The sequence below is a fragment of the Zingiber officinale genome, chromosome 8B (assembly GCF_018446385.1).
Source record: "Zingiber officinale cultivar Zhangliang chromosome 8B, Zo_v1.1, whole genome shotgun sequence".
Classification (NCBI taxonomy): domain Eukaryota; kingdom Viridiplantae; phylum Streptophyta; class Magnoliopsida; order Zingiberales; family Zingiberaceae; genus Zingiber; species Zingiber officinale.
Window position 1 is genome coordinate 47,005,120 of NC_056001.1, and position 14,391 is coordinate 47,019,510.

A 14,391-nucleotide genomic window follows, 5' to 3' on the forward strand; every position below is an offset into this window, starting at 1 on the left:
GTTCAAGCATAAGAATCTTGTGCACAGTGTAAAAGTAACTCAACACCCTTCAAGTTTCAATCCATGTCCTAGTCAAGTCATCATCAAATTTGAATTCCTAGTGTTTCCAGTGAAAGACAAGTAACCAGTGATAGGCACTTACTCACCATTCACTTGGTTCATATTTCTCAACTAACCCAAGGTCTCAAAGGTGTGCTCAATCTCAAGGGAAGCTAAGCAGTCATTTCCCCAGTAACCTAACTCGGTCTCAAAGGGGTGACTTGCTAGATTCCACTCATGACAACTATTTTTTATATCCCTTATTATTATTATTATTATTTTTATAAGTGTTTGCATTGTGCAAAACTTATTCACAAATGTACTTTTAGCACACATGTTGGGATATTTTAATTTTTCCAAATGAGCTTTAATGATTTGAGCCTCATCCAGTAACCAAAATGAAAGTTGAGAAATCACCATGGAAAGCAAGTACTAAGCAAACAAGATGAATCATGACTATTTCAATGACATCAACTATTCAAGCATCAAGCACAAGTGTAGTGAAGATAAAATCCTTAAGGTTGAACCAAAACTAAAACTCATCACCATAAGATTCTCAGCTTATTAATGCTTCCCAAGATAGAAAAAAGAACTACACAAAGTTTACTACTAGCATCATTCGAACACCATGAATCAAGACAATAATCGTGCTAACATCTCACTTGAATCCAAGAAAGCATATAAGTGAAGATTGATGTTCTCAAATTTTTTTTTTTTGCCATGATTATTTCAAAAACAAATTTCAAAAACAAGCAAAATAAAGCAACAAGAACCAACATGAAAAACTAACAAAAACTAAAAACTAAAAATGAAAACCAAACTAAACAGTACATGACACCCCCCCAGACTTAAACTTTTCATCGTCCCGATGAAATCAATATGGTGGAGGAGGTGGAGGTGGACGAGGGAAAGGAGGTCTACGACGTGGTTGGCCAATAGGAAAACTAGGAAAACCTGGAATCTCACCCAAAGATCTATGATACTCATATAAAGCATCTACTTGTTGGCTAGTAAGCATCATGCTCTGCATAAAATCTCTCATCCTAGCCTGATCAGTATCATAATCCTGCACAAACTCAGCCACTTGACCTTGAAAATTCCTCGTAAACTGAAAATGATTTTGTACCTCCCTAAACTGATCATCAGATAAAGAGAAGCGCCCCTCCAACATTTTTCGTTGGGAATCTTGCTTCTCATGAAGTGATTCTAGAGACGTACGAAAATCTGAAAAATCAAACCTAGAAGATCCCGTGCCATATGCAAAAGAATGCCTAGCAGGCTCCATAAAACTAGAAGGCTGCGGGTGTCCATATGACGAGGGCTCATGATGTGGCTCAGTGTCTCCAGGTATAGAAGGGTTATCCTCAAAATCTAACTCAGAAATTACCCAATTAGCCGGGTTACGAATAGTAGTTCGTTCAAGAAAAGGAAGGGGTAAAGGAGAACCACTCCTCCTAGGAAACGCGAAATCATTCTCATCCCGAACGATCATTTTCATAGCAAGACATGCATCAATGTCAATCATGTCATTACCATGAATTATTTCCAACCCATCAACATCAAGATTTAAATTATAAGCTATTCGGGTAATCAAACCACCAAAAACAATTGATCCCGATGATGCCCTAGCAGATCTTAATAAGGTTTGAACAAAATGAAAACCAGAATCAAATTCAACCTTATAAAGCATAGCCCATAAAGCATAAAGCTCTATCTTTTTAACCACCCCATCACTCTCTCCCCTACCAAAAATAGTTTTACCCATGACTCTATGTAGATACCTAAAGATGGGGTTTTGCATATGAGAGGCCTTAGCTCTTGAAGGCTCATAAGGTTGATCTAACCCAGTTATTGCATTCCAAAAATGATTCCAATTAAACCTTGGATCAAACCTACGAGGGCTACCGGTGGTTAATCCAAAACAAGAATTAAAGTCACTAAATGTCCATAGAAATTCTTGATTCATTAGTCTAAAAGAGATTTTTCCAAAATAATCATCTTCATTTGTAAAATGGACATCCAATGAACTTAAAAATTCTAAAACAAGACGAGGATATGTAGGCAAATGTGTGTACATAATATCACTCCAATCCAAAAACTCAATCATCAAATCTACATCTTCCCTAATTCCAAGCATATCAAGAACAGTTGGGTTCATATATCTAGTACACACTATCTTTCTATTGACAAGAATTGCAAATCTAGTTACTTGATCATCATTTCTAAACACAATATTGAATTCATTGTCATTACCCTCGTTGCGTGAAGTCCTTTTGCCTTTGCCCTTCACTGGTTGTTTTCCTTTGTCCCTTGATGGCTCCTTCTCTTTGTCTCCACTGGATCCACCACCTCCTTTGCGAAGTTTCTTCAAAATATTGGACATCTTGATGAGTTAAGATAGGGGAAGAATTATCTAGAGTTGGAAAAATGAAACTCAAAGAACAAAACTTCAAAGAACAAAGATCTTAGGTTAGGAGAACAAAAAGTCCAAGTCTTAGAGAGGAGGAGAATCGGATCTAAGAGATCTTGAGAGATTAGAGAGGAGTTTTTAAGAGATCGGGAGAGAAAGATATGTTTTGGAGATTTGGGGGTGTGCGGAACACGGCCAAGATCTGGCCGTGTAAGGTAGAAAGAAGACTTTAATAACTCTCCTACACGGGCCGTGCAGATCCACACGGCCTCCCCCTCTTCCCTCTCTGGATTCTAGACACGGGCCGTGTTTGGGACACGGCCTCTCCATCCTTCTTCTCGGGATTATTTACACGGCCGTGTCTGGGACACGGCCTATACCTTTTCCTCCTCGGGAGATCCCACACGGCCGTGTCTGGATGACACGGCCCTAACACTTCCCTTCTCTGCAACCTTTATCTGGCCGTGTATAGCACACGGTCTGGCTCTGTTTTGCACCTAACCTGAAAACAAAATCAAAAGAATGCATCAAACTAAAAGAAATTAAAATACAAATCAAAACTAACTAAAAGAACCCTTGGGTTGCCTCCCAAGAAGCGCTTGTTTAAGGTCTTTATCTCGACCAAACTTGATCATTCACTTCTTTTCCTCTCCCTTGGAGGACAGATATACTTTTCGTTTTTGTTGGGAGATCTTCTCCCAACATCTTCCACCACATTGTCTCCTTCGTTTGGTGGCCTTCCATGAGGATGGAAATTCCATTCCTCAAGTTTATAAATGCTTGTCCTGCTACAAGCATTCAAAAGAGACGAGACATGGTTAGAGATATTAGATAGATCATATTCCAACCTTTCCTTACCAATTACCAAAGAAAGCTTATGATTTTTGACATCAATTATAGCTCCAGCTGTAGCAAGGAAAGGTCTTCCTAATATGATAGGAATCCTGGGGTCCTCTTCCATGTCCAACACAACAAAATCTGTGGGAATAACATTCCCATCCACCTCTACTGGCACATCTTCTATAATACCCAAAGGGTACCTGCAGGAATGATCGGCAAGTTGAAGTGCCATAGTAGTAAGTTTAATGTTTTTGAGACATAATTTATTACAAATTGAATAGGGAATGAGGCTAACACTTGCCCCCAAATCACAAAAAGCTTTTTCAAAAAATTCTTTTCCTATGTTGCAAGGAATATAAAAGCTCCCAGGGTCCTTTAGTTTTGGGGAAGTGTTCTTCTCCAAAATAGCACTACATTCCTCACTAAGCGCAATTGTCTCAACCTCTCCCCTTCTTCTCTTGTTTCACACGAGATCCTTCAGGAATTTGGCAAATCTAGGCATTTGAAGAATAACATCAATAAGAGGTACCTCTACACAAATTTCCTTAACTTTTTCTAAAAACTTGCCAAATTCTTCATCTTTCTTGAGCATTGTAAGTCTCTGAGGAAAAGGGACAGCTTTGCTCTGATGGTTCAGTGGAAGAGTCTCTTCAACCTCAATGGTACTCTCCTCATTAGCTTGAATCTGATTTGGTATAAGAGGAGAGAGCTCTTCTTCTTTTTGTATCCCTTTTGAAGCGGTCACTTGGGAGTCTCCCAAGGTCCATCCGCTCCTAAGCTCAATTCTATTGCAATGCTCCATAGGATTCACATCAGGTTTTCCTGGAAGTTGTCCTGGTGCTCTGGATGATGAGGAAGCTAGTTGGGCAATTTGACTATCCTGGATCTTTTGATGCTTATCAAAATTATCCATTCTCTGAATGAGCTTTACTAAATCTTGCTTCATTTCATTCTGACTTGAGATAATTTATTCAAGCATCTTTTCAATATTTGACTTTGGTAAGCCTTGAGAAGATAGATGTTGAAAATTTTGTTGCCCAGCTTGAAAATTTGGTCTTACCCCCATAGATGGTCCTTGATCTTGATTATTTCTGTAAGAAAAATTGGGATGACTCTTCCATCCAGGGTTATAAGTATTTGAGTATGGGTTGTTCTGCCTTTGATTGTAACTCACGATTGCATCACATTGTTCTAGTTGATTGATTTGTGCAGTGATAGCTCCCAATGGACATGAGTCATTTGAGTGCTCTGAACTCCCACATACTTCACAAGATGTACTAATAGCATTGACCATATTAGCACTAGTCCCCATATTCTCAAATTTCTTTGTAAGAGCGTCCAATTTTGCAGACAAAAGAGTGACTGCATCTACATCAAACTTCCCTGATGCTTTAATTGTTGGGTTTACAGAAGAATAGCCACCACTTCTTTCATTTGCCCATTGATGATGATTTTGTGCTACATCATAATTTCTTGACTTCATCTAAACTTTTATTCATAAGTGCCCCTCCAGCAGCTGAATCAAGGGACACTTTGGTATGATAGTTGATACCATTGTAAAAAGTGTGCAACACTAACCATCTTTCCAACCCATGACGTGGGCATTGTCTGAGCATACTATTATATCTATCTCATGCTTCAAAAAGAGATTCTGAGTCAGTTTGCTTGAAGCTTGCAATTAAATTCCTCATATGAGCTGTTTTGCTTGGTGGATAGAATTTATCAAGAAACTGTTGCTCACACTGCTCCCAAGTGGTGATGCTATTAGGGGCCAAAGAATTCAGCCATTGCTTTGCCCTATCTCTTAAGGAAAACCCAAATAATAACAATCTAACTGCTTCTGAAGGAACTCCATTCATTTTCATGGTACCACATATTTCATAAAAGACCTCTAAGTGTTGATTGGGGTCTTCATGAGGTCCTCCACCAAATTGGTTCTGCTGCACCATAGATATAATTGCGGGTTTGATCTCAAAGTTATTAGCTTCCACTGGAGGTCTTGAAATACTAGATCAAAAACCTCTTGCATAAGGTGCTGCATAATCCTTGAGTGGTCTATTCGCCATGTTCAAATGTTCCTGTTCTTCAATTTGCCTTTGCAGAATTCTTCTTTTATGGAAAGTTCTGTCAATCTCAGGGTCAAAAGGAAAGAATTCCCCTGCAAAGTTAGATCTTCGCATACACAAGAACAAGATAGCAAATGACAATTCAACAGAAAAAGAAAATAAAAGAATAAAAAATGCAGAATTGAATTTGTACAAAAAGAATTAACAAGAAGTAAAAGTTATACAATCAAGTAAAAACAGAAATCTAATGATTAGTTACAACTATGCAATATGAAAGGAAAACAAATGTTATGTTTAGTCTAACTCAATTGATAATTCCTAATGTTATAGCGCAGTCCCCGGCAACGGCGCCAAAAACTTGTCACGCTCCGCAAGTGTACGGAAATGTCGCAAGTAATATAAAAGATTATCGTATCCACAGGGACTGGAATAAGCACTAGAAATGTCTCAATGCGAATTAGCTAAACAACTATCCAATCGTTTCAAATGCAAAGTGAAGGTAAACAAATCTAATATTATAGATCACAAACAAGAGTTTAGTGTTTTGGGTTATGATAAAGGAGATTCTAGGAGTTTCGGTTTCTTTGTAAGATTTCTTGAATGTAAATGGTTCACCAATTCTTATCCCTCAATTGCCAAACACTTGTAGAAAGTTGCCGGTTCTCTCTTGCAATAGATAACCGGCTAAGGACTGAGAAATTTATCTAAATATGATCAATTAGACGTGAACCTACGTTGTCCTTACACAGAAGCGCACCTATTACTATGCCTTCCTCGGATATCAACATAGAAGCCCACAACTTATTAATCTATCAAGATACAAGAAACTAATCACAAAATCCATCCTACTCTCTTGAATATTCCTATTTCCTCTTCAAGATTATCTCTCAAACGTCCTTACACGGGCTTGCACCTGTCACGTGGATCCCTCGGATGATCGAGTGAGAGTTTATCTTTACAAAGTCCACAAGAAATCCAAACAATCAATCAAGAATGAGAATTAAGCACAAACCACCATTAATCATTCAAGATCTAATTGATACAAGCAAGACAATGTCATTGAAACAAGAAAATGGCAAATCCATAAGAGATTACATCAATCCATCATACAAATACTCCCTTAATCCTAGAATACAAGATCTACTCCATGAATCGAGGAAGAATATCCGAAGAAATGAAGATTACAAGCATTCCTTAAATCCCCAATCCAAGAAACCAAGGAAAGGGGAAAAGAGAAAACTTATCTACGAAGAAGCCTCGTCTTCGGATCCAATCCTCGCTCCCGAGTTGAAATCGTCAAGAACTCCCTTAGAATCGCCCAGAAAATCCTCCCAAGAATGGGAGGAAACCACCAAATCTTACCTTCTCCCAAAGGGGGAGAGATCCCTTTTCAATTCATGAAGGAGGGTTTAAATAGAGGAGGGAATCGGGCGCCACACGGCCCCGTGACACGGCCGTGTGAGATTCACACGGCCATGTCCAGTTCCTTCTCTGCCAAAGCTGCACGGCCGTGTGACTCACACGGCCAGGACCCTTCTGCTCTCTGGAAATGCTACACGGCCGTGTGGTGCACACAGCCACAGCCTGCTTGGTTTTTGGAAACCTCACACGGCCATGTAGATCCACACGGCCATGTAAGGCTTCTGCTCTGGTTGGCTTCAAATCTTGACACGGCCGTGTGAGGTTCACACGGCCATGTCATCTTCCTCTTCTGTTGGTGCCAAACTCCACACGGCCCGAGCTCCATACCAGTGCAGGGCCGTGTGAGATACACGTCCTGGTGCTTTCTCCCTTTGTTTCCTCCTAGGCTTGCCCAAAGATGTAGATTCTTCACCAAATCGACTCCTGTGTTCAGAAAATGCACAAAAAGCAGATCTCCGAACCAAAATAGTAAATATGCTAAAAGGAAAGCTGGAAGTATAAAAATGCATAGATCAAGCATGCTCAAAGTATGTAAATGTGCGTAAAAAGATGCATAAAAGAGTATATAATCTACGCACATCAGATATTAGGATTATGAGTTAGGATCAAGGTGCATAGCTCTTGTATCTAGATGAGCCTAATTCTAAATTGAGGATCATAGGGAAAGCTTGTGTACAAGTCATGTACATTTAGCCCTAAGATTGTGGTCCTAAATTGAATGGTTTAAAATCATTTCAAAATTGATTTGAAAAACCTTGATGAAGCTTTACTAGTGATAGCATTCATCATTGAGCAAGTTGATACAAAGATGGATTAACCTTGAGCTATTTCAAAGTTTTTCGAACTTTGTATCAAGATTTGAAAATGGAAGTTATTTTCATAGAAAACTATTTTTCCATGATAATATATGTTATGAGGAATGTATCCTCAAAATTTTACAAATTTTGGAATTTTCTGTGAATTTTTAGGGGTTTCTGAATTTCGGGAGAAAAATCAGAAATTCCTATCAGAACTTTGTGGACCGATCAGAGGGGATGCTGATCAGTCCAGGGAGGTCTGGATCGGTCACTGGACCGATCCAGGGAAGTTTGATCGGTCTGGTGACCGATCCAGTAAAGAGCTGAGCGTGCCAAAATGCTGATTTTCGACTGATTATCTGAAATTTTAGCTGGAAGTTGGTATTTTAGATTTCTAAAGGATTGAAACTCTCCAAGACATTGTTGGTGCAATGGTCAAGGGGGAGTTTTACCTATTGGTCAAGCAGGAGTTGACTTTTAGGGGGAGTTTTTACTCGTCAAGATGAGTGATATGGGACTATGTTGATTGTTGTATTTAGTATCAAGGGGGAAATTAAGGGTTTCAATGGAAGGTATGGGACTTTCATTAGGAGAAACTCTTGACCTTGATTCACTCTTTTTGATGTGTGTCAAAAAGGGGGAGAATGTTTAGAAAATGTTCAAGGAAGAACATTGGAGTTTGGGGAGAATGTTCAAGGAAGAACATTGATTGGAGAACTATTGGAAAACCTAAGTTAGGTTATCGGGTTAACCTTGATTATGGTTTTAGTCAAACATCAAAAAGGGGGAGATTGTTGGTGCAACCTTAGGTCAAGGTTGACCTGGTTGACCCGACTCGAGTTGACCTGACTGGAGTTGTATTTTGATGTTTGACGAGAATAGAAAAGTTGTATCTTGATGTTTGACAAGAATAGGAACTTGGGAGTGTGGGTGCAACCTTTGGTCAAGGTTGACCTGGTTGACCTGACTTGAGTTGACCTGATTCGGGAAAAGTCCAAGTATGGAGACTTGGCACGGGAAAAGTCCAAGTATGGAGACTTGGCACGGAAAAGTCCAAGTATGGAGACTTGGCACGGGAAAAGTCCAAGTATGGAGACTTGGCACGGAAAAGTCCAAGTATGGAGACTTGGCACGGAAAAGTCCAAGCAGGGAGCTTGGCACGGGAAAAGACCAAGCAGGGAGCTTGGCACGGGGAAAAGTCCAAGTATGGAATCTTGGCATGGGAAGTCAGAGAGGGCTCGGTAGCTCATTCTCTGAACCGGACAAAGTCGGAGAGGGCTCGGTAGCTCGTTCTCCGGACTAGGTCAGAGAGGGCTCGGGAGCTCGTTCTCTGGACCGGACGTGGAAGTCGGAGAGGGCTCGGTAGCTCGTTCTCCGGACTAGGTCAGAGAGGGCTCGGTAGCTCGTTCTCTGAACCGGACGAAGTCGGAGAGGGCTCAGCTCGTTCTCGAACTAGGTCGAGAGGGCTCGGAGCTCGTGGACCGGACGTGGAAGTAGGAGAGGGCTCAGCTCGTTCTCCGGACTAGGTCGAGAAGGCTCGGAGCTCGTTCTGGACCGGATGAAGTCGAGAGGGCTCGTGGCTCGCTCTTGGACTAAGTCAAAGAGGGCTCGGTAGCTCGTTCTCGGACCGAACGTGGAAGTCGGAGAGGGCTCGGTAGCTCGTTCTCGGACTAGGTCAGAGAGGGCTCGGTGGCTCGTTCTCTAGACCGAAGGCTTTAGGGTTTAGGGCCGAAGTTTAGGCATTGGATCGTGTCAGTGACCGATCGGTGATACTCGATTATGCGGATCGGTGCGGTGACCGATCAGAACCAAATGTAATGTTTCTGTGGGTTAACTGATCGGTCTGCAGACCGATCAGGAAAAGATCAGAGGCAGAAAAAGGTAGGGGGATCTGTCTGTGGACTGATCTACCTATAGCCTGATCGGTCCACAGACTGATCAGGCTTTGAAGCCAACTCTCACAGAGAGTTGGTTGATCGGTCTGGGGACCGATCAGCCTAGGGCCTGATCGGTCCACAGACCGATCAGGGTCCTCCTGGACCGATCAGGATGGAGCCTGATCGGTCCAGGCTTAGCCGTTGTGACTCAACGGCTAGATTCTGTGTCTTCTTTGTCTTCTTCGTAGGTGCAGGATATACGACCTCTACAGTAGACGAAGGAAAAGAAGTTCCTTTTTCTCACGAGACTGTGATTTGAGCTTTGCTGAGCTCTGTGTTTCTGAAGCTTCGTGTGAGCTTCCCTCGGCTGGTTTGCTGATCAGTTGCTGCTGGCATCGTGAAGCTGTTGCTTCATCGAACTCTAGTCGACAAGAAGGCAAGCAAGTGTTTTTACATTTATATTGTTCTTGTTTTCTTTCTCTATTGGTTGTACTCCATTCTTGCTGTTGCAAGAGAGATTGTGGCGAGGTTTCTCCACCCAGAAGGAGTTCATATTAGCCAGTTATCCGGGGTCTCATCCACCGATGGATTGATAGGCTTCGTCCACCTTACGGACACGCCGAGGAGTAGGAGTATCATCTCTGAACCTCGTTACATCATCGTGTTTGAGGTTTGATCTTCTCCACTTTCGTTTCTACATTGTATTTCCGCTGCGCTAACCTAAATTATAGGAAGAAACGATAATTTGAGGTCGGCTATTCACACCCCCTCTCTAGCTGCTATCCGAAGGTCCTAACATTAACGACACTGGTTTTCGAATCGGTTATTAACCGATGTAGTATCACTTAACGACACCGTTTCATCAATGGTGTAAAACCGATGTAATATTATATGGTAATAACACCAGTTTTGGCAGCGGTATACGACCGATGTAATATTAGTTAATGACACCGGTTTTACAGCGGTGGAAAACCGATGTAATATCAGTATTTTTTACCAACACAAATTTGATTTTCGAAACAGTGAAAAACTGACAGTAACTAAGAAAATACACAAATATTCACAAATTACACAAATATTCTTCATTCAACAGTATCCATAAAATGCACAAATATTCACAAATTACATAAATATTCTTCTTACAACAGTATTCATAAAATACACCAACATTCTTTTTACATCAAAAGCTAATAGATATCAGAATCAAGGTAGAACATTCTTTTAACAACACATCAAGGTAGAACATCGTGAGTTAAAAATCAAGATGAGGCTACATTAAATTATGAGAATCAGAATCTGTTCAACTTGCTATACTGTTTCATTCTTCTTGCGCCTTTCATTTCCCTAATCTCACCACTTTTTACCTTCAAATGCCTAGTTTTCTGAGTTAATACATCCACTGTTCTAATCTGTCAAACAAAAGTATCATTTGGTCTACTTAACTACAGCAAAGAACAAAAACAGAAGAATAATACATGTTGCAAAAGTCCTATAATATCACCATCAGAACAATGCTGAACAAATCATCAAGAATATTATTCTTTCCACAAGTTCTCACAAAATTGTGTATAATTGATCTAAATAGTTAGCAAATGCAATTTTGTGATTGTTTTTTCAGAAAGATATATAAAGGAAGCCCTTGAGCCTCCATCCCCCAATAACTTATAATTGTTGTAAGACATTGACATTGTTGTAATACAATTTCAAAGTGTGTTGTATCCCAAAGGTTCAACTAACTGGGGCTCTAACAATATTAATCTTAACTCACCAATTAGCTTATATTGCTAGTAATACCATAGTTATCCTTCACACACCTTTTACTTAAATCACAACTTAAAGGCCTAGATAACCAAATAAAAGGATTGAACACAGAGTTAAGAAAAAAAGACCTCGGTTTGTTGCGAGCATTAGCGAGTTGCAGGGCAGCAGTGTTTGTGGCAATTACTCCAATTGCATCATCAACGAGAGCTGCTAGCTAAGGATGCAATTGCAAAGCAAATTAGTACTGAATGCATTGAAATATAGAAGATGATAAGTAATTAGATTAAGGATACCTGGCCAGGAGTGGTAATGAAGAGGATATGTGTGTCATCTCTGACCACTTCCTCTACATCCTCCCTCACTTTCTCATGTGGGATGACAAAGAGAGGCTTCACACCCCTGTTTCCACAAGCTAATAAGATGTATCTAATATGAAATCAATTCTTGAAGATTTGATATCCATAAGAATAGGACACGGAATTCTAAATTCACTTTCCAAGAGCTGCAGACCATCAAGAACAAGTACTCTATGAATTAGACAGTGAACTAAATTTTCTATGCAAAGCAAGGATACATTACCACCATCACAAAGGGAACTATAAGATTATATTGTCTTGGCTTCTTTATTCATGAGCTGAAAATCACCCATCTTATGTGTACTGATCTAGCAGTTAAAGTATGCACATGAGTTAACATCTAGTAAAGTGTCATTCATGTCTAGATTATAGATTCTACATGATGGCAGTAGTGTCATCCATGTATACTTTGTTCTTGACTGTTTCTTCCACTTGACTGAACTTATTGTAGATAGCATGGCTTCACTCTATAAACTTGTATCTCTACAAAGGAGTTCTGCATACCTCAAACCTTTTACTATTTCAACCCAAACTTGGATCGGCAACAAGCTATCACTGTCCCCCTTGGATCTCATTGAAGCCACAGAATCTGTTTCAATGACATGAATGACAACAAATCCCCCCTTTCGAACTCCGACTTTGCTGTATTTTTCTTCCACATAGACCCTGAGCTTCTTTGAGATGGACACTCTGAGAGGAGCGGAACACTGTCATACATGAATAGCATGCCACGATCCTCCTCCCAAGCATGAGTCTTACCGACCAGAGTATCAACAAGAGCTGCAGCAACAAAGAATTTAATTATTATACATGGAAAGAGAGACTTTAAAATGCTTTATCACTTTATCAGTCCAATGCAAAGTTAGCTGTGGTGTAGATAATTCAGAATTATTAGCGCCACTTAGCTAACAGAACAATCTAAAAAAAACCCATAAATTAGCATTCAAATGGCATACATGCTAACATAAACTTTTAGGCTCAGGGTTGAACAGTTTCAAATTGATCCTCGTGTTAATATGACAAGTTAGCCTTATGATAATTAACACCTTTTCTCCTAGTTTCTCTATATCCAGACGGCAAAAGGACTAATTTGGATTCCATTTGAAGGGAAGAAAAAATCCCTTAACTTGGTTATAATACACATTTTGTAATCAAAAGTTACCCATCAGCTACACTCACACAATTATAGAATTTACTACTACCTTGTTTCAAGGCAAGTCATGAGAATCGTCAGATAAGGCACATAACGTAAAAAATAATCAACAAGTCACAAACAGCCACTGTAAAGTGTCCAAGTACCAAGTGTATGTTAAATATGTAAAAGGGAGACAAAAAAGAAAATCATCATAATTACTCAAAAAGCAAACCTATTTCACCAGGTGGATCGGATACATTCCTTACCTCATGGCTACATGCCATTATTTTACCTAAAATTAAATTTATCAAGGTTGTGCAAATCATACCTGGAATCTTGTTAACCAATATGCGAGCTTTTTCTTCACGTTTGAGATTTAAATGTGCACCTCTACTTGAGTTATATCTGTTGTCATCCTGAATGGAAATTATGTACGATAGAGATTAAATTCTGTTAATTTCAAGCATTTTTCCAAGGGAATGAATAGTGCATGACAAACTTACATACTCCATGGACAAATTGAAGTTCACCGACTAGAGTGTATAATGAAATGCATAACGCAGTATATGTAAAATTCACAACTCATGTTGATTGCAACTGCTTTCTTACAAAAATTCTTGTAAAAAAGGGCAGAATGTCATTCTAAAGCTCAATATGGTAGAACAAATTCCAACAGACAAGTTAAAAAGAAGAAACTATTTGGTATTCAATTTAGGGAGTAAGAGTTCACAATTCAGCCTGATGATATAACTAGCCCATTAAGGGATACAGAGTGTAATTATATCCACTATAGAATTTATATGCTTTCGGGACCAAGAAATACCAATTGCAAAACTAATCAGGTAGGCTGGAAACCTAAAGCCATGCTTCCCAGATGGCCGAAAGTTTAACAATAAAAATTTGTTTATATGTACCAATATATTGAAGTTTCATCGACTTTAATCTAGTAACACACACAATAGGTAACAACTTGTAGGACACATTTGGGTATAGATTAATGAGTGTCAATGAAAGAAATCTTTTTGTCTTTGTGAAATGTTAATATCATGATTGGTTAGCTTATGAAGATTCACAGGATTTCCTATGTATTTCTACCACATTTTCAATGTACAGATGAATTTATCTACTATTCAAAGAAGGAACTTGCCTCAGCTAGGCCTTTAGGGCCAAACACCAGCAGAGCTACCACTCCAATAACCAATGCTTCAGGAGCACCCACTCCAAATAAAGAAGCACGAACAACTTTACCATGAAATTTCACCTTTTTCTCTGCCAAACAAGTAAAAGAACATCAAACATATTTTCCCAGTAGATTAGACATCCGTGGAAGTCTATGAAAACAAGAAAGTAAACCCAGCAGCAGGAATGAATCAGCTACAAGTAGGTAAGCAATTTATACATAAAAGCAAAAGATGCTTAATTTAACTATTTAATAAGAAGAAGAAGAAGAAGAACCCCTAATCTTCCCAGAAGAAGCTTAGTATTAGTGATGGGTTTCGGAAATAAATGCATCAGCGTGACCGAACCCCTAATCTTCCCAGAATTAGGTATGCACACGCAACTCTCAAGCAAAGAACTCGTTTTTCAAGAAGACCAAAATCTTATGGAGGACAAGGAGTTACCTTTGCGCGCAAAGTTTCCAAAAGAAAGAGGCCTCGCCAGCAGCTTGAGGCCGTCCCACAGCGGGG

The 14,391-nt window shown here is 39.7% G+C and overlaps 1 protein-coding gene across 1 annotated transcript; it reads right to left on the reverse strand.

The window, feature by feature from the left end:
* Nucleotides 1-11,222: 11,222 nt before the first annotated feature.
* Nucleotides 11,223-12,267, reverse strand: LOC122013763 (photosynthetic NDH subunit of subcomplex B 1, chloroplastic-like). Its single transcript, XM_042569991.1, has 4 exons — nt 12,073-12,267; nt 11,506-11,611; nt 11,341-11,426; nt 11,223-11,292 (listed from the first exon to the last, which is right to left on the reverse strand). Exons 1-4 carry the CDS (start codon nt 12,141-12,143, stop codon nt 11,223-11,225), a joined length of 333 nt encoding a protein of 110 aa, XP_042425925.1. The 5' UTR covers nt 12,144-12,267.
* Nucleotides 12,268-14,391: the final 2,124 nt, after the last annotated feature.

What these genes read in the sequence shown, in the direction of transcription:
- LOC122013763 (XM_042569991.1), bottom strand. Translation starts at nt 12,143, where the DNA reads ATGAGATCCAAGGGGGACAGTGATAGCTTGTTGCCGATCCAAGTTTGG. An exon ending in GAAATAGTAAAAGGTTTGAG is followed by an intron (nt 11,612 to 12,072) that starts GTATGCAGAACT and finishes TTGTGGAAACAG; the next exon opens with GGGTGTGAAGCCTCTCTTTG. An exon ending in AATGCTCGCAACAAACCGAG is followed by an intron (nt 11,293 to 11,340) that starts GTCTTTTTTTCT and finishes TTGGTTATCTAG; the next exon opens with GCCTTTAAGTTGTGATTTAA.